Source organism: Hydra vulgaris, chromosome 03, assembly GCF_038396675.1.
Source record: "Hydra vulgaris chromosome 03, alternate assembly HydraT2T_AEP".
NCBI classification, from domain to species: Eukaryota; Metazoa; Cnidaria; class Hydrozoa; order Anthoathecata; family Hydridae; genus Hydra; species Hydra vulgaris.
In genome coordinates this window covers 10628468-10649539 of record NC_088922.1, presented here as the reverse complement: position 1 = coordinate 10649539, position 21072 = coordinate 10628468, and the positions used below count along the sequence as shown (strand labels likewise).

The window sequence follows — 21072 nt, the reverse complement described above, 5'->3', positions numbered from 1 at the left end:
TTTTCTTATTTATTTATAATGACTTTCTGCAATATTTTGTTATAATTTTAGGAGGATCACTCCTACCTGTAGTACTATAACCAAAGCTCCAAAAAAATAAAGTAGTCTCTACTGATACAATATTTGATATCAAGAAAAATCATGATCTGCCTATAAATGTTGTTTGTGATATTCTTAGAGATTTACAAATAGATATTGGTCTTTTAGGTGTCTAAATATTTTATAACATAACTTAAATAGCAGTACATTAATTTTTTTTTCAAAAAATCTATAACATTTAATATACCACATTGTTTACAGTAAAGTATTTCACAATTTGGTGTTGAATAGAATTCAACTGCTACGGTTATGAAGCAGTCTCATGCTCTAGATAAGTTTTACAGTTACAAAAAAAAAATTTTTTATATAAAAAGGAAGATGAACTTGAAAACTCAATGTTGAAAGATGTTGTATACATTGAAGATCTCACCAGACTTGTTCAAAAAATCTGCTCTCTACATGGATTAGATCCTATGAAAGGCATTGTTAGAGTTGGAATTGACGGAGGACAGGGTTCACTGAAGGTTTAGTAACTTAACCTACTTTATATTACTCTAATAAAAGAAATAAAATTAGAATTATTATTCAATTGTGATTAATTTTCAGATTATAATGAATATTTTTGATGAAACAAAGTTAGAAGAGCAAAATAGAAACGAGAAAGACTCAGGAGTGAACAAGGTGACAATTCTGGCTTTGGCACGTAACGTCAATGAAAACAACCATAATCTTGGAATGCTTACTAAATTACTTAATTTAAATCAGCTCAAATTTTTTGTGGCTTCTGACCTAAAGCTCATAAGCGTACTTCTTGGCATATCAGTAAGAGGTTTTACTTAATTTTATTAATTTTTACAAGTAGCTATTAAAAAATTAAATCTCAGAATAGTAAAATAATTTATTATAGAGTCATGGTGGAAAACATGATTGTTGTTGCTCAGATTATTATCTGTACCAAGATGCAGGATATCTTTATAAGACTATGCAATTATTCAATAATGTTATTAACCCATGTGTGCTTAAGCAAGATCCTAGAAAATTTATTCTTGATACCATCCCTCCTCCGGAACTTCACATGTATGAGCATGTTGTGACAAAAGTTGTTGACATTCTTTTAGTTAATGAGGGCCTGAAATCCTTTTTGGACAAAAATACTGTAATGTGACATGGTTATAATGGTGGCAGATTGGATGAAACCAATTGTGGTAAACTTCTCAAATGATGCTGATAACACCAATTCAGTTATACTGCGTTGAAACCCGGCAGAAATTTAGAAAAGGTAACAATTATATATATATATATATATATATATATATATATATATATATATATATATATATATAATATATATATATATATATATATATATATATATATATATATATATATATATATATATATATATATATATATATATATATATATATATATATATATATATATATATTTATATATATATATTCTAATCACATACTTAAAATTTTTCAGTTGCAAAAAGTTGTTTTGGCATGATGCTAAAACCTTCATACAGTAAAGATATCTCGCAGTTTATTGAATCTGCTGAATATTTAGAATACTATTGTAAAGATGTGTTCAACAAAACATTGTCACTTGGTTGGAAGTTCCATATTATTAAATACCACCTTGTAAATTTTCTCAATAGGAGTCAGAAAGCTAATGGACTTTTTTCAGAGCAATCATCCGAGGCTGTACATAAAAATTTAACAAAAACATTGAAGCGCTATGCTGTCGCAGAGACTAACAAAAACCATGGATTGAAGCTTAAAAAAATTGCTTCCACCTACAGCTCTATGAGAATTTAAATTAATTAAATTCAAATTTTTTAACTTATTTATATAATATATATGATCTTATTGTTTAATTAATAAAAAAAAAAGTTTTTGATTTAATTTTATTTTGCTTTGAAACCTGTAATGTATATAACGGACCCAAAAATAGTAATTAACCTGTAATGTATATGTAACCTGTATATGTAACCTGTATATGTAACCTGTAATGTATATGTAAATCTGTAATGTATATAACGGACCCAAAAATAGTAAAGTCATCAAATCATTTAAGGTATTATTATATATCAAATTATCCACATTTTGTAGAGAAAGATAATGGATGGTCATGAGGGTTTCTATGATTTTTTTAATGAGAGATAGCTAAAATAATACAAATGATATTGTTTTTTAAGCACTATTTTCTGGATTTCGGAAAATATCAATTTTGGACTAGGAAGGAACGCTTTCGATTTTATTTTTAACACATTTCCGCTCATTCATTTACATATTAATAGAATCTGAAGAAAAACCTCATGTCTTTTGAAATTCAACCTAAAACCCTTAGAATCAAGCAGTGAATACAAAGGTTTTGAATTTGCATATAAAGATTGATCAAAATATTGTTCTCAAAAACCTAAAAACGCTTAACGGAAACAAACCAATAGGCAATTAGTGATGATAACATTAGTCCGTTCTTTTTTAAAAGCGTGTGCTACATCAATGGCAGCTCTATTTTGATTGCCAAATTTTTAATAAAATCTGTTAAGGTTTAATTTCCTAGGGTCACTGTTAATGTTACACCTCTTTATAAAAAAGGCAGCAGAACAGATCCAGTTAATTGCAGATCAATATCACTCACTTCTATTCCATGCTAAATAATGGAAATAGTTAGACAACTCATAAACGATCATTTGGTAAATAAAAAATTGCTTTCCAAAAATTAACATTGGTTTGTTTTATAAAGACTTGTCACAAATCTTTTAGAAATAATGGATTTACTATTTTTCTACAGTTCATTATCATAAATGTCCCATAAAATTAGCTGACTTACGAGTTGGATGTAGATATGTATACTCAGCGATGAGATTAACAAGGCTGTGGCTTGGTATAACTCAAGTAACTAACCTTATTTTTACTACTACTTCTTTATTACCTTTTTTGAATGCCAGTTACAGCTTATATATTATATCTATATCTATATCTTACAATTTATTATTATTTATTATTTTTAAGTTATTAGTAACTTATATATAATATCGTACAAGGTTTGAGCAACAATAGCTATAATCTTACAAAGTTTAAGTGCAAAATATAGTTATAATCTTACAAGGTTGATAAAAACAAAGATAACATCATGTTGAAAAAATGAAAATCATATTTAAATCTTCATAAACATGTAAATGAACATGTAAAAAAACATGTAAAAATATTTTTGCTAATATTATTAGAAACATCTTTTTACAACTAAAAATCACAAAGCAAATATAGTTTATCAATAAAAAAAATTTTCTTCTGAAAATTATCAAAATGCGGAGTTAATCAAAGCCATACTATTTATGTGATATTACAACATATATCATCATAAACAAGGACTTATGTTTACTTAACTTATGATTTTTATCAATTAAAACAACTTTATTGTAACCTCTATTTAAAAAATCAACATGAATAATTTATAATCTTACATTGACATTTTTGTTGATGTGTGTAGCTCCTATAGAACCAATCGCGTGAGCAGTATCAGCATAAGGCCATTTAGAATCTTTTGCATCCATTCCAACAGTCACTTCACATGAAGGAATAACCTATTTAAAACCAACCACATAAAACAAAATAGTTATTAAATTATTCTGGGGAATGGGAGAGGTCTAATATGTTCCGAAAGGACAAAAAACGTATGTATAATTCTTTGGTGTGTAATGGGTATAATTCTGTTGATGAATAACATCAAATAGCATAGCTGAAATATTTGCATCATAATAAAGAAATTAAAAGATTGATAATGTTGAAATAATCATGTGCCTAAAACAGTGTTTATGTTTAAAAAAAGTGCATGACCAAATAAAGTTTTATTGGTAAATTACTTGCATAGTCTCCATAAAAAAATATTCAGCAAAATTTGAAATGCATGTCCGAGTAAATAACAGTGCTTTTTTTATTTTTAAATTAAAATATTTAATAAGTTTAAATTAAATAAATAATTCTATTTAAAAACAAATTTATTTTTTTTAAACTTTGTTTATTTGGAATACTTGCGTTAAATAAACTAAATAATGGTAAAAACAAGAATTATTATTAAATTATAAACTAACTGCAAGTTTATAAAAATTAACTATAATAGATACCTATAGTTAATTTCTATAATTATTATCTTAATTATTAGTTCTTTATTATATAATATATTTATTATATCTATTATTATACAATAATATATTATATTTATTATCATATAATAATATTATATAATTTGAATATATTATATAATATAAATAGTATATAGTATAATATTGCATCATGTAATAATGGTTATATTATATATTTGTGTATTACACAATATATATTTATATTTGTGTTACATAATATATTACATACTAAATAAATGTTATATAAATGCTGATAAAGATAAACCTTGTGTATTATATAAGTTTTTAAATCTAGATAAAAGTTAAATAAAAAGCATATTTTGTGTGACATAAAATGTTTAACTTTTCAGTAACACACTTTTATGTTTGTCATAAATGCTGCTTTATATGCTAACAAAAAGTAGACAGAAAACTTTCAATAACAGTTTTGATACTTATAAAAGAATTGATTTTACTAAATAATAACCATGATAATCCATCTGGTGCTAATAGAAAGCACTTTGTAGGATCTATTCCTCATTTCTTTCAGATACATTTACTTACAGCTTCAGGAGTAGTTCTCTCCATTTTAACAAGAAATACAAATGTCTGTGATTATCTACAAAGTAGTAAGTTTTAAAAGGATCAATGAAGTCTCCTGCAGAACGGAGTCACAAAGATTTAATGACCATCAAAGCTGTTAGAAAGTTGTCCGGTTCTGATATGGAAACAATATCAAATGCAATTCAATCTAAGCACAGAAAATAATTAACAACACCTGGGTTTAAAGAATTCATGGTATATAACAATGGGTCTTGAATGAAGTACTTTTCAGAAGTAGACCTTAATTTCTATTAGTTAGAAACCATTGTTGCTTCTGTAACTAAAGTACAGATTTGTATAGATTGACTCTTCTCTACAGGAGATAAATGAACCATTGGATTCATTAGAGAGCAACACCTTGCTTTAAAACCAGGATGTAATTCTGATTCATCATTTAAAGAACTTCATAATTTTAAGGAGGAGATGATGAAACTGAAACATCATCTCTATTGAAGAAAAATTAATATACTGTAGAATATCTAAGTGACAAAATGGGACAACAAAAATGGGATATCTTTCTTGTCCATACTTTGTCACTTAGTGTCGGAACTCCTTTGTCAGACAAAAAGTTCATAGAAAAGAATTTGAAGAAAACCAGTGTAAAAAATAAATGAGATTAACAAATGAGCTTAAAGATGCCTCTCTTGAAATTCTGATAGGATTTTGTATGGCTTACTCATGCTTTAGCAAGATACTCAGTATGGATTTGGAAAAAGTGATAAATTATTTTTCCAATAAATATCATTTTATTAAAACTGCATTTAAAAATTATTTTAGAATATAACAATTTTAAGGTGTTATAAACATCAGTTAAGCAGATCTCTTACCTCATAGAACTACTACTCAAAGAGTGCTCATATAATTTGGTTATTAAGTTTAAAACTTAATAATGTGTATTACAGTAATAAAGTAGTCTGTGGTCACACTAGAATAAGAGATTTTTTTTACTGCTTTATATAATAAAAAGAGTACCATGCAGCACATATTATTTTGCCATGTAAAGTTTTGTAGAAAAAATGATTATGGACTAGGATTTTACAGCAAACAGGTAGGAGAAACTATTCATTCAAGATTCAGTGAATTTTCCAGATGTATAAAGCTAAATGATTTCCACAAAAAAACATACAAAAAATAGATCTATTGCTTGTTGTTCTTTATTACTATGCAGAAAGAAATTATTTATTATGTTTACCATGCTCACAAACTACTTATCATAAAAACTTGAGGCTTTATTAGGTTCACCATGTTTACAAACTGCTTAACATGAAAACTTTTTTGTAGATTTCTAAATATAAAAAGATATCTATGTACATCTATATTAGAACAGGCTGATATTTATTGTAAATTTAATTTGTAAACATACAAAAATGTGCAAAATAAATCTAAATATAAACATACATACACACAGTTCCTAATCAAATTATTGACCCACCTTATTTAAGTATATATACACACAGTTCCTAATCAAATTATTGACCCACCTTATTTAATTATATATACACTCAGCTCCTAATCAAACTACTACATTGTATTTATTACACTTGGAAAATTTTACATTATAGGCAACAATGTTTTATCGTTTATTAGTTACATGGTGCTATTGGTAACACTGTATTATTTTAGTACCACATAATCTTACTAAATTTTTTAAGTTTATTTGCATCATATAATGATTTACATAACATTTGGTAATATGTCTAGCAATATTTAGACATAAAGAACAACCGCTCATAAAAAAAAATTAATATAATTTTAAATTAAAAAAACCCGGTTTAGGCATGAAAAAAAGATTTTATGGTTTTAATAGTCGCCTAATAGCATAAACGGAACCCAACATTCTGTCTTTCAAGTCCTTTCTAAACATAATAGACCTTTTTCAACTTTTGTGTACTAGTAACTAAAAAATATAATAAATTATGTAAACTATGCAGATATGTAAATAATGCAGCATTCATGAAAAAACTTAAAGAAAAAATTTCAAAATAGAAAAATAAAAAATACCTTCGCTGCAATAACCGGTGCTATGCAACATAACCTTAAAAATTAAGTTCTCAAATATATTTTTATGCTTAATATCATTTATAAATAATAAAATTACATTGGAAGTTTAGATATACCCAATTGGTTTTTTTAAAGTATGAAAATCTTTGATAACTCTTTCTACTTGCTCATTGACATTAAAATCTGTACCTTTTACAGCAAAATTGCATCTAGATAAAAACATGTCTATAATAACACAACATAACATATTTATAACACATACATGTAACATAAAACATTTTCAAATATTTACTTTTCGTGACTTCTTCACACAACATATATATAAAACACCAGTCATTTTAAAATTAACTTATTACAAACAAAACAACTTAACCACCCAAATTATTTTTGCCAAACTAAATTTAACACAAAAAAATTATGTATCAGTAGAAATATTTTCCTAAGGGTTTTTCTTTAAATATTTTTTTTTAATCTATTGCGGTAGTGGTGTAGTGGTAGAGCACTCACTTCCAGGGCAAAAGGTTCTGAGATCAATCCCCACCCCATCCTTGGTAGTAGAGCGCTGAACTTGTTTCTCAGCGCCACAACCGTGTTTGTCAAAGTTTGTGGTTAGTCTCCTCAGCTATACTAAGTCTCTCAGCCTATAATATTGCCAAAAGAAAATAGGGTTTTTAAACAAGTTTACAGGTGACAATCTCAATCTGTCAAAATATTTAAACAAATATCAGGATTGTAAAATGATTAGAAATAAATCTACTCTAATAGCTGAACCATCATTTTAAAATGCTAATGTTGTAAGCATCTGCAATTTCTTTAAGTTTGCCAACACCTTCTAAATGCATCAGCTGATGTCATTGTATATAATATCAAGTAATATAAAACAGTATACTAAAATTAATATAAAACAGAATTTTAAAGTTAATATAAAGACAGAATACTAAAGTGATGTAAAATAGAATACTACAGTTAATATAAAAAAGAATACTTAAGTTGATATAAAAACAGAATGCTTAACTTGATATAAAATAGAATACTAAAGTTGATATAAAAACAACAAAGTTTTCATCAGTACAAAATGTATCGTTTGAAACAACTAAAAATCTAAAGTTAAAAGACATTAACTTAATGAAACCAAAATATAATTCACCAACTCATACAATGCTTTCAGGAGAGCACCTAGAAAAATGAAGTAAAGAATATAATGATGAATCAACTTGCCAAGGAAGAGACAATAACCATGCAAAATAGAGGAGATAGTGTTACTCATGATGTGATAATTGGTTGGAGTCTAAACTTTTAAGCCTTACCGATTGCATTTATTATTTATATTTTCAGTTTTTTTTAGGTGCCCTACGAAGTCCTTACAGTCTTATTACAGAGCACCACGGAAGAGCATTTAATAGGAAGCTCACGCCTCCATCCCAACCGATGTGGCAAAACTTTCCCAGAGGTGGGGTTTGAACCAAAATCTTACGTATCTGAAGCAAGTGCGCTATCACTGTGCCACAACTGCTCTAAATTGCAAAAACATCCAAGTATTGCGCCAAACTAATATGTTATGTCATTAAAGATCTTAAGGAAAAAATAGATGAAAGAAGTATTTGCAGTGGTAACAGATTAATGCGGTAGTGGTAGAGTGCTTGCTTCATAAGCTAGCTCCTGGCTTATAACTTTGTGATAAATATATCAAAAATTTAAAGAACCAAAAAACTCTTGATGTTATAATAAAAACATTTTAGTAAATTTTCTCAGAGTAAAACTTGTTTGTTATTTAACTTTTTTAATTATTACTGTTTTAAAGTGTTAGTGCATTATATATTTTGTATCTGTTTTATATGTGCAAAAATAAAATGGCAACTAAGTGTTCTAGCACTGGTATTCTATGCCTTGTTAAGTTATTTACTTGATCCTTTAGTTTGTCTGTATGTGTGTATGTGTGTATGTATGTATTTATGTATGTATGTATGTATGTATGTATGTATGTATGTATGTATGTACGTACGTACGTACGTATGTATGTATGTATGTATGTATGTATGTATGTATGTATGTATGTATGTATGTATGTATGTATGTATGTATGTATGTATGTATGTATGAATGTATGTATGTATGTATGTATGTATGTATGTATGTATGTATGTATGTATGTATGTATGTATGTATGTATGTATATATGTATGTATGCATGTATGTGTCAGTATATTTTTATGTATGTATATATGCCGAATTAAGAGTATTATACTTACAATAATTCTATAAATTTTAGAAATACAAACACAGACACAAAAAAATTATAAACTGACAGATTTTTAGCAGCACCAAAACCTCCAGGAAAAATTACAGCATCAAAATTTTCAGCTGATAATTTCTCTAGTGACTGTACATCCCCACGTGCTATTCGGCCAGATTCAATAAGAACATTTCTAAAATTATACAAGTTTAAAAAATCAAATCTAATTAAGTTTTATGTAATGTTTTTTTGTAAAAAAGAAGATATTTTGTATAACAGCTTATTAAAAAACTAAATTAAAAACTATGGATAAATAATACAGCACTTTATAATTACTATTATTCTGCTAGTTATATTTATGATAAACACACACAAAAAGCCAACAAAATATATTATATTAACTAATTATAATTATGTTGATAATTACTTGATAAATACTATTATTCTGCTAATTACATTTATAATATAATTAGTATAATAATTATTTATAATATAATTTCAATAAAATATGGCACCCGTCCACACAGCCATACAGAACTATCGATGAAAGAAATACTCCAGATGTATTACCGAGACCACCTTGATTGCCAGATTTGAATCCAACTGAATTTATTTGGACTCAGATGGATAAAGAATTAGTCAAAGACTGAAGTTGATCCATAAATAGCCTAAAGCAAGAACTTGTTTTTTATAGATTTGGAGAAAAGCTCCAAACAAAACCTTCAATAACTTTGTAAACATGATGCAAAAAAATGTGTAGCTTGCAAAAATGCAAGTGGGATGTTTTAAATACTAATTTTAGATATTTGTTTTTGTTGTGCTAATTTTTAAGACTCTTTTTACAAAAATATTTCTTAAAAAGAAATATAAAGTTAGTTCGATTTCTTTTTTTTTTTTTTTTCCCATCACAAAAGTCTGTTATGTTTACATATCTACATAAAATACATAATATATTAATTACATAATATCTACACATTTGTTTATTTTGATTTTTTTTTTAATATGCTAATTGAACATCTTACACTTTTATTTCGATGTGAACTCTGCTTGCCTATTTAATAGTTTTTGTTATATATAAAAATTGATTTTCATTTTACATCTGAAAGAACAAAATTAACATAAAGTAATCTTAGTACTCATTTAACTTCTTTTTTTGATTGGACGCTAGAACACTAAAGATGATTCTATTTGCCTTCAGGAAAAGATATAAGGGTAGTTTTGTAATTTTTCACCTAAAAATACCTCGAAAAATACATTGGAAGCAAATCACAACAAGTTGAGACTTTTTGATTAGAAATATAGATTCACTGCACTATTTTGAGTATATACAGTGTTAACAAGATATTAGCTTATGTGAAAAATAAAGCCATTTTAGTTGTTGAAGCCTTTTCACTACACTCCATAACTCTAAAAAGCATGGTGTCAGAACATTTGTCAAAACATTAGTTACACAGCATTAAAATCTGTTTTATACTGGAACAGAAAATTGATACTTTATGTCCTTGGCAGTTCAACTCTGATTGATTGTCCTGCTTACATTAGCTGCAGATAGTGATACAAAACTTCTTAGAGTGTATGCATCGCTTTCTGAGACAGGACACAGTCTTCTCTGCATAAAACTTTTATTGTAGGTATGTGTTTTAATACCTCTATAAGATTCAAATCTAGTAGCAGTTCAACTCTTCTCTGCATAAAACTTTTATTGTAGGTATTTGTTTTAATACCTCTATAAGATTCAAATCTAGTATCAAAACCAGATTTGAACCTGATTCAAAACTAGATTCAAAGAAATAAACTCATTGTCACATTCATATTGTAATAAGTTTTATTAAAAGAAATATTTAAATACCTCTCCTCTTTCATTTCTTGTCCAGTTAAATGATCAATAACATGCATTTGTTTAATATCAGGGGCAAAACATTTGTACTCTGCATTATTCCTACTCAAGTTAACTAGCACACTAAAATATTATAACTATACTTTAATAAACCAATATTTTTGTTGTTAAATTAAAAAAAAATAATTTTAAATACATAATTGATAAATAAAAAACAGATTTGAAGAAATGAATTACGCTGATGCTTCATGAACTTCAGACCCATCATAAACTCCACAGCCAGATAACACCTAGAATCAAAACTAAAATATTGCAAAATAAAAACTGTACGAGCAATTCTTTTATAACCTGAACACAAACAACTGGTGAATAATTTTATTCATACTTTTTATGTAAGAAATTGAAAACAATAATAACTATTATTACCATTATGGTAATAGCAATAATAATAAAAACAGTAATAATAACAATATACAAGATTAATTTAGCAAACAGGTATAGTAAACACAATAATGCAACAATAGTAAACACAATAATACAACATCAAATACTTTGGTAAATAAAATATAAATAATAGAATAGAATAAGTGCTGTAACTTTATTGAGTTTAAATAAATAAAACAAATTTAAAAAAAATTTGAATTCAAGTCTACAGCAGTCATTTAATGATTAAGAATTAGTTAAAAAACAAAAATTTTCCAACTTGATTCTTGAACTGATTAAATTAATGGACTGCTTCATTGCTAAAAAGATTTCAGTCTTTTGCTATTCAATTGAAAACCTTGTTTCTTATAGACTGGTATTTACTATTATTCTTTAGAAGTTCTTTGCTAATTATTCATTGATGGCTTCTTGTTTTAGATTTACTTAAAAAATTTATAATCAAGTTTCTCTCATAACTATCAAGTCCTTTTCGGTCAATATTTTTTGCTGCTTTATTTTGAACTTTTTATCTAGTAGTTTACTTTCACATTTCTTAGAAAGATTCCGAATAAAACTTTTTCAGTGTACTTCTCAACAAATCAATGTCATTTATTGGGAATTAATTTTCAGATTCAGTTTCCGAAACGCATCAATTTACAACTTAATTTGGTAAACTAAGCCAACCATTTGCCTAACTACTTTTAAAATAAGTTAACATCATTTTGAAAGAAAGATTATTGGGTTTAAATCGGATGATTGCTAATAGTTTTGTCTTGTCTGCAAATAGTTTATGTTAACATGTAGTCTTAACAAGCGCATCAATAATAAATATGAATAATAATGGTCTTAATACTAAGTTTTCAGGGGCACTACTTTTGGATGATTCCCGTTTCCAAACAAACTTGCACAAAATTAATCTCTTATATTGATTTCTAAAAATGCTTTCACGTTATTCTAATACTCAGATGTTTTTGCTTGAAACCAAAATCAAATACTTTTCTAAAAATATTACAAATATTAATAACATTACATCAATATTAAGGTCATCTGGAAGGGATCTTCAGATAAGTTCCATAAATTCTAGCAAATTGGTCTTACAATTTTAGGAGATTACAAATCCATGCTGCTGTTTAAAAATCAAATTTCTTGAAATTAAAAAATTCATAGTTGTATCTAACTCATTTATTAAGTTTACATGTTACTGAAGTTAATAATAATGGACAACAGAATGATGAAATAAGTTTAAATCAATTTTTAAAGAGTGGAGTTACATTTGCTGGTACCCAAATTGGTACTTTGTACAACTTATTATTTAAGACTTGTTGAAAATAATTTTTGCTACTGGCAACACTGTCATTTTTGACAGCCAGTTTGTATGATGTCATCTTATTAATAATTTTTTAGCTGTGCACTTGTTGAGTTTATTATCAGAGTTTCGAACTTGTTTTTTAAGTTACCTTCAAAACTTTTATTTAAATCAGTAAAAGTATTGTTTCGTTAATTTCTCTTCATTTTAAAGTAAAAATTATTGTATTTGATGTGATATTTTCAAAGTTATGAGTACCTAAGCAAATTCTTTACCGGCATTTTATTTTTGATATGAGGAAAAAAAAAATTGCTGAATTCAGGGCTTTGAAATATATTAAACTATGGATAAATAAAACAGCACTTTATAATTACTATTATTCTACTAGCTATACTTATAACACACACGCACGCATGCACACACTTAGGAATTGTTACCACAAAATAACTTTTAAATTCAGCAAAAAATTGCTGAATTCAACACTAATCTTTCTCAACAAGATATTACCAGAAGATTTGATATTTCACAGGTTTCTGTACAAAATATACAGACAAAAATGGCTAATATGGAGAACTTGACACCAAAGAGGGTTGGTAATTATGAAAAGAAGAGAACATCAACACCACATGAGGAAAGAATACAAACAAAGATTGTTATAGAAAATAGGTATGCCAACAGCAATGCAATAACTGAAAAGCTAAACCAATCTGGTGTCAAAGTAAATGGTGCAACATCACCTGCATGATCTTGGTTATATTTCACGACATCTAGTTAAGAAGCCTAAACTGAAACAAAAAATGATGTAAAAAGACTAGAGTAGGCAAAAAAGTTGAGGAATTTAACAGAAGATGGTTGGAAATTGGTAAAATAAATTCAGATATAAAATTAATTTAAAAATATATACTGTCAAACATAAAAGATTTGCTAAACAACCTTTGTATAATAATTTTAGATATGCTTTAGTAACAAGAGTACTTTCCAAGTGTTAACAAAGGCTTGATACATAAAAAGAAATAAAGGCAAAAAATACTTGTTGGACCGCATCATTCAAACTGCTAAATATCTTACTCTGTGATAATCTGGTCAGTGATATGTGGAAGGGGAACGGTGAGACTCTACAGACTGTTGAGAAAATATGGAACCAGTTCCAATATAAAAAAGTCCTGTAACAAAGATTGTTATCACAATTGGGAGAATAGTTTAGTGTAGGTGAAAAGAAAACTTCATGCTGGACAAGACACTATATCATATGGCTAAATCTATTTAAAAATATCTATAAGAACAGAATATTCCACTTGATTGACCAGGAAACTCTCCTTACCTAAATCCTATATAAAATGTTTGGGCCTATTTTATTCCTAAAAAAAGGAAATATCTAAAGAAAATATTACAAATAAGGTGTAACAGAAAGAATTATTCACCAGTGGAACAATAATGAAAGATTGAGGGAAATGACAGAGGAATGCATCAAAAGTATGCCAAAAAGATTCTTACTGTTATAGAGGCAAAAAGGAGAACAACTAAATATTGATTTTTAATATATTTGTAGTAATTTTTAAATATTAAAACTCATTATTAATTTATTAAATGCTTTTTATTTGTCAAAAAGATACCCATGCCTTTAATAAAAATTACATTTGATTACATAAATCACGAAAATATATTAAAATAATTGAATTTTAAACTTAAATATGTGAAAAAATGTGGGTGGCCATAATAAATTGTCACATGACTGTATGTATGTATGTATGTATGTATGTATGTATGTATGTATGTATGTATGTATGTATGTATGTATGTATGTATGTATGTATGTATGGTATGTATGTATATATATATATATATATGTGTGTGTGTGTGGTGTGTGTGAAGATTTTGTAAAAACATGTTATGAGCATATTTGTTTTATGAGCTAACTTAAAAAATTTTAAGTAACAAAACAAAAAAACAACTATAATAACTAATAATAATAACTATATATAAAAACAACTTAAAAAAGTCATCAATTATAAATAAACTAAAGATTTTTTAATAAAGCGCATTTTATCAGTTATGTGCAAATTATTTTTTTAATTAAATAATATTTAAAGTGGCAAATCAAAGGATTATAGTTACCAAGATTTAACTGTGTAAGTATAAAAAAAAAATTATATAAAAAATTATTAATAACAAATATTAAAAAAAAATTAACAAAATACCATGGTGTGACTTAACAAAGTCCTATACTGTAAGAAAGTCTTAAAGTAACAAATGATAAATTTTGTATATTATAAAATAAATATTTTGAGAAAATACTTTTTGTTACTTTAACTAAATATTTTTAAAGAAACTTTCCATAAAAAATTGGCTGGATTGGTGGAGAATTCGGCCAATCAGAGTATTTGTTCTACTGAGATGTAAATAGTCAATATAATCTGGTGCCATATTGAACATTGCGTCAAAAATTGTATGGTGAAGAGTTAGGTTTTTTATTGTAAAATCTTGTTGTTAAAAAACTATTTTGATTAATAATGGCACATGAATGTGGTAAGTTTGGAATTTGCATGTTAAAACGATCAATTTACATGTAAAAACTAATATTTTTATGAAAAACTTGATGTGACTTTCTTTTTTCCTCTTTTTTACCGTATACAAAAGTCCTAGCCTTACAAAATTAATTTCATTTTTTGTTTTAGGCCCAAAAAGACCTTACAAGCCATATTCACAACAAGATATGGATGAAGCATTGGATAAAATAAAAAAAAGACTATAACAATATATGCAGCATCTAAATTTTATAAAGTACCTAAGACAACTCATGTTCAAGGAACGCAAGGTCAAGCAAAGAGTCAAATAGGGTCCAACAATTTTTGATAAAACCGTAGAGGTAAAATTAAAAATTGGCTAATTGGTATGGCCAATGTTGGTATGTTAGTCACAAAGAAACTTCTTCTTAAGGGTGCATCTATTTTAGCACATAAAATGAATCTTGACCAAAAAGTAATTGACACTCATTGGGCACACAATTTTTTCAAGAGACATTCAACACTTTCCATTCGAAAGGTTCAAACACTTCCAAAACACAGAACACTAGTTTCCAAACAAGAACGTGGTCCCAAAAAATAACAGAGTATATGGATAAAAATGATTTATTGTTTGTGTTTGAGGATCCTAATCAAATTTGGAACCTTGATGAGTTATCTTTTGATCTGTGCTCATCTATTAAAAATGCAATTGGTAAAAACAAACATACGATTGTATAACATCACTGCAAATAGTGATAAAGAAAGTTTCTCAAATATGATAACAGTAAACGCAAGTAATTTATTTGCAGCACCATTGGTTTTGTATCCATATGAACGGTGAATTTCACCAGAAATTGCAGCTGACTTTCCTAAAGATTAGGTTATGGTAAATCAGCCAAAGGTTACCAGATGTTACAAACATTTTACGATTATATATCTGGACCTTTCATTAAATTTTTAAGGAAAATAATGTCCTATTGCCAACAATTCTTTTTTTAGAAGGTCACAAATCACATTTGACCTTAGATTTGGGACAATTTTGCAGAGAAAATGGTATTGCCACCATTTGTTTGCCACCTAATTGCACCCAATTTGCCCAAACAATGGACCAAGTTTACTTTTATGTTGCAAAAGATATTTGGACCGACATAGTCACAGAATGGAGAATGCAAAACCTTAGAGTTGCTTTACCAAAAAGGACATTTGCGCCAAGCGTACAAGAAAATGAAATTCAAAGGGATCTCAAAGAAAAAGCAGCTAAAAAGTCTAAAAAGTAAAATTATACGTAGAATACTGGAAAGGAATTTTAGTTTTATACTATGTGTAGAATTAATAAATCTGTCAGGAAAATGTCTTTAGTGTATTAGTCATTTTAATATTCAAGAAATATATAATACTAAACATTAGGACTTTCTTTTTTACTTATTAGGACTTTCTTTTATTCCAAACAAAGTTGTAGTACTTTCTTTTTGTCATCACCTGGACCTGCATTACAGCTTAAATTAAGACTTTTTTGAAAGTATTCACGCCTAAAATAGGGTAAAACTGAAAATTTATTTATTTTTCTACAGTATTATCAAAAAGCAAGAATTCAAATTCATTATTTATTAGTATTAACTCGCTCTTATAAATTGAGATATCAAAAACTAGGACTTTCTTACATCACACCACGGTAATAAGTTTTCATTTATAAACTTTATAAAAATGAAAAAAAAAGCAATTAAAATAATTTAAACTAATAAAGCTTAGAGAGTTAAAATGCAATAACAACTTTTAAGTCTTCATGTGCATTTGATTTTAGCAACTAAAATCCAAAACATATGAACTTTAGAAACTTTGAAATTAAACTCTTTAATTTGAAACAATTTAATTTCTTATTTTAATGAGTTTAAATGAGTTTTCTTATTTTAATGAATTTAGAAAAATGAAACAAAAAATAGAAAAAAATAATAACTTACAACAGCAACATTTGGTGCTGCGTTAGAAGCCATAATTTTTAGAATACAATAAAAATATTAGTGCAGAATATCTAAACAAACATTTAATTTTAACATTTTAAATATATAATTTTTTTAATCAATAATAAGAGAATATTGTAGAAACTAATAAATTTTATGTCATAAGTTTGATTTTTATATCCTGCCTATTCGAACTATTTTCCATCTGCTATATTCTAAACAGCAGTATAGAGCAGTATAGTGGGAGCAGTGTTGTGGTCAACCTCTTTTAAAAAAATAATGCAACCAAATTCTAATACTTCTAGCTTATATTTTGATAAAATGATATTGTACTAAACCCCCTGCTTAAGTACATATAATGAGGGTTGGGAAAGACACTATGTATGAGGGATATCTCATATCACTATATACATATGAGAGACTGCATCAAATTTTTTTATTATCATTCGTACTGAAATTATACTCAGACTAATAGTTAAAGTACTTCTACTTAAGCTAAAGATTTAGTGCATACATTGACTGAGGATTTAGTGCATACATTGACTAATTTTAAACTTTTATATTTTGTTCTTCTTTTTTGTAAAAGAAGTCAGCTTTTTAAAAATCAAAGAGTACAAAATATATTAGGGTAGTTAAAACTAAATCCATAAGAATAAATATATATTGTTAAGAACTGGGAAAGTTCCTTAGCCACATTGAATGCACTAAGTTAGGAAAATATAAAACTTTAATATTCCCCCTTCCTAATTGATTTGCAGGTAAAGGTATAAGAAGCATGCAAACCTTGGCTGTTAATCATCTAGCTATTTAATAAAAAAATAAAAAATCTCATTTCTGATTTGCAAAACAGGTTTATACCAAGAAGGGTATCTGGTTATAAAAAATTGTTTCAACTTTTCATTAACATTGAATAAGAGAATGACATCATAGAAACCCATCCAAACCACTTACAAGTTTGGAACTATAAATGTTAACTTAAAAAAAAAAAATTATATATTAATAACCATAAATGTAGATTATGTATAAAGTATAACATCAACATGTATTGACATCAAACTAAATAAACATATGATGACATCATACTTGTCACCAGCAAGGGCTTTAGTATATAAATTGACTGAAAGTTTAGACAGGCACAGTCTAATTATAAAATTCTTATTTGATTGTGTTCAACTGTTTGTTTTATTAAATAGCAAGTAATTTTATGCATATACCAAGATTTACATTCTGCACAAAAAAATTTGTAGACAAGGAATGATTTAAAAATATAAAGAGTAAAAAAAAGATCCTCATCTTTTAGAGTTTTGTCTACAAATTCAAAATAAAAATTGTTACACTAATTAAAATGATTTTTGTTTGGATTCAGCAAGATTTAAAACATCAAGAAAATATGCATATAGAGTGAGAAAAACCTGAGGCTTACCATTTAAACATGGGTTTAAATTAATTACCATCAGATTCTTTTGTTATGTGAAAAATTTGTTAAAATACTTTAAATTATTGTTATTGCGTCTCTAAAGGAAACTTGTAATCAACCTGTTAATGGCTTCAGTTATATTCTACTTTTAATTATTGTATATTCCATAATTTATGTTTATATATCAGAAATTTTTTACTAATTTTTTAACTGAGGTTGTTAAAGCACGCCATAAAACTAAAAGAAAAAAAATAATAACTTTATTATTTTATTCTCCTTTACTCAAAATATTGCTTACCTAAACCAAAACTCAGTCAACGTATAAGTATCAACTGAGAGTTTTGCAATTGCATAGATCTTTTATTATATATGCTTTTGTATACATAATAGCTTAAGTATACAAAAAAAGATAAAATATGACTGTTAGCTGAACTTGATAAGTTTAAAAGTTCAATACACTTTAGAAAAAAAAAAAAAATTTCCATAAAATGTCACTTTAAATTGAACACTAAAAAGTAATCCCAAATAAAAATTATTATTTTCTTGAGGGTTTTGCAGATCTTTTTCTATATATGTGTATGTATACATAATAGCTTAAGTATACCAAAAATGGTAAAACATGAATGTTGAACTTGATAACTTAAGTTTGAAAGTTTAAACACACCTAAAAAATTTTTCTTTCTTAAAACCACAAAAACAAAACTATATTAATAGTAAGTCTTTGTTTTTGCTTTTTTTTTTTTTCCTGTTTTTAAATACTTTTCCTTTTTTAATTTTCTTGTTGTTGTTTTTTTTTGACTTTTTAGCGGAATTATTTAGAAACAGACACAGGGCAGCATACACACATCACCTAATTTAGCCATAGGTGCCGCGGATTGAACAAATACCAACCGAAGGTTTTGATTTGGGCAGCCAGTCTCTTAATTTAAAAAAAATATATATTTTCATTATACCAAACAAGTTTATACACAAATTAATAATATATTATGCAGACATCTGGAACATTTTCTAATTCAGACACTATTTCAAGAAAACAATTTGATTTAAACAACATAACTAATTAAAGAATAAATTTTAATTTTATTGTATATTGTTATATTATTAAATCTCCTCCATAGGTAGATACCTACCCAAATCCTAAATCTCAATAAATTTATGTACTAAAGCCCTATTTTAGTAGGATGTAGTTGCGTTTCATGCAAGCCTAGAGCTTCATATCCCATGATAATTGAGGTAATTTTTTTTATTTTTTAAAATTAGAATTTAAAAAATAAAAAATTACATAAATTCTTTTTTACTATTTTTTTTTTAAATTAGAAGTTTAAAAAATAAAACGAATTTTTACTTTATATTTATTGTTAAAAAATAAAGATCTTAACTCAAAATTTACAACTGATTTATAAATTTCAACAGAGGAAATGTTTCACTTTTTTAGTGATTACCAAAAACTTTTAAAAAGGAAATATTAACCAATTAATATAATCAGAAAGTTTCACCCAGAACAACCACGACATCCGCAATGTATACACTCTACAACACGACCTTCTTCCAACTTGGGTTTTGGAACACGACAAATACAGTTTGTACCAAAATTTGTATCTCTGGGTTGAATACAACGCAAGCAGCATAAGTTCTCATAACCCTGTTTCTTCCATTTAGCAATTAAGTTAGCATCAGCAATATTTTCCTTAACACAATAATCATAAAGTTCTCTGCTGATAGCTTTTCTTTTATAAAATAAATCATAAAGATATCTTGACTTTTGATGATGTAACCGAAATATGGGCCATAGAGCTTCAACTTTACGCTTGCCTTCATGCGGATCCTGTTCAACCTCACGCATTTTTGCATCTAACTCATCTAATGTAGGTTCAATTAGTTCCCAGCCATCTGGTGGTGGCTTACGACTTCTTTTAACTTTTGGCATTTTTTCTTAAATAACAAAAAGATTATTTAATATTTTTAAAACAATAGTTATTTGTAAAGATTTTTTACTAATAAAATTTATGAAAATCATAAAATAACTATACTTTATGTTTTAAGTATTTTTATAATCGTTATTTAAAAACTGAAAAAAAAAAGGATAATATAAAATTATATCATTTGAAATATAAAATTTATATTTCATATGATTGAATATTAACTAAGACAAACTAAAATTAAATACTGGTTATAAAAATTTGAATAATAATTATCAATAATCAAATAAATAGTTATAAACAGTTAAATAAATAGTTTTAATAATTGATATAAAAGCAAATTTTCAATAAAAACAATTTTATAAATATTATATAATATAAAAAATCATAAACAAAAGAACAATTATCATTACCATTAAAAAATAAAATTTGTTAGAAAACTTTAAAAATAACAACAGTTTGTGAAACCTTCAAACTCCAGTTTGAAGAATTCATTTAACACAAAACATTAGAAGAAGTGTACAATATTGTACAACACCAGATCGTATAACTTGTAAAACAACAAACTCAAGAATTAAAAAACTTTAAAGAAATTTATATAACACATAAAAAATAAATATGCAAATTTTATATGTTAATGCAAAAGTTATAATTCAGCTTAAAAATACTGTAATGCAAAAGCCAAAGCATATATATTAAT

The 21072-nt window shown here is 26.6% G+C and overlaps 2 protein-coding genes across 2 annotated transcripts in view; both read right to left on the bottom strand.

Annotated features, from left to right (window-relative positions):
• Positions 1-17126, bottom strand: part of LOC100197503 (ES1 protein homolog, mitochondrial) — a 34945-nt gene extending 17819 nt beyond the window's left edge. The window contains exons 1-7 of the mRNA XM_065792314.1: positions 17037-17126; positions 11083-11135; positions 10858-10968; positions 9082-9201; positions 6892-6984; positions 6776-6809; positions 3515-3634 (exon numbers count right to left, since the gene is read on the bottom strand). Coding sequence (XP_065648386.1) covers positions 3515-3634; positions 6776-6809; positions 6892-6984; positions 9082-9201; positions 10858-10968; positions 11083-11135; positions 17037-17069 — 564 coding nt within the window. The 5' untranslated portion in view covers positions 17070-17126. The remainder of the gene's footprint in view (positions 1-3514; positions 3635-6775; positions 6810-6891; positions 6985-9081; positions 9202-10857; positions 10969-11082; positions 11136-17036) is intronic.
• Positions 17127-19791: 2665 nt separating this feature from the next.
• LOC100212922 (protein BUD31 homolog) lies at positions 19792-20421 on the bottom strand. The gene has a single exon (XM_065792313.1). It carries the CDS (start codon positions 20378-20380, stop codon positions 19946-19948), a length of 435 nt encoding a protein of 144 aa, XP_065648385.1. The 5' UTR covers positions 20381-20421; the 3' UTR covers positions 19792-19945.
• Between the last annotated feature and the right edge of the window lie 651 nt (positions 20422-21072).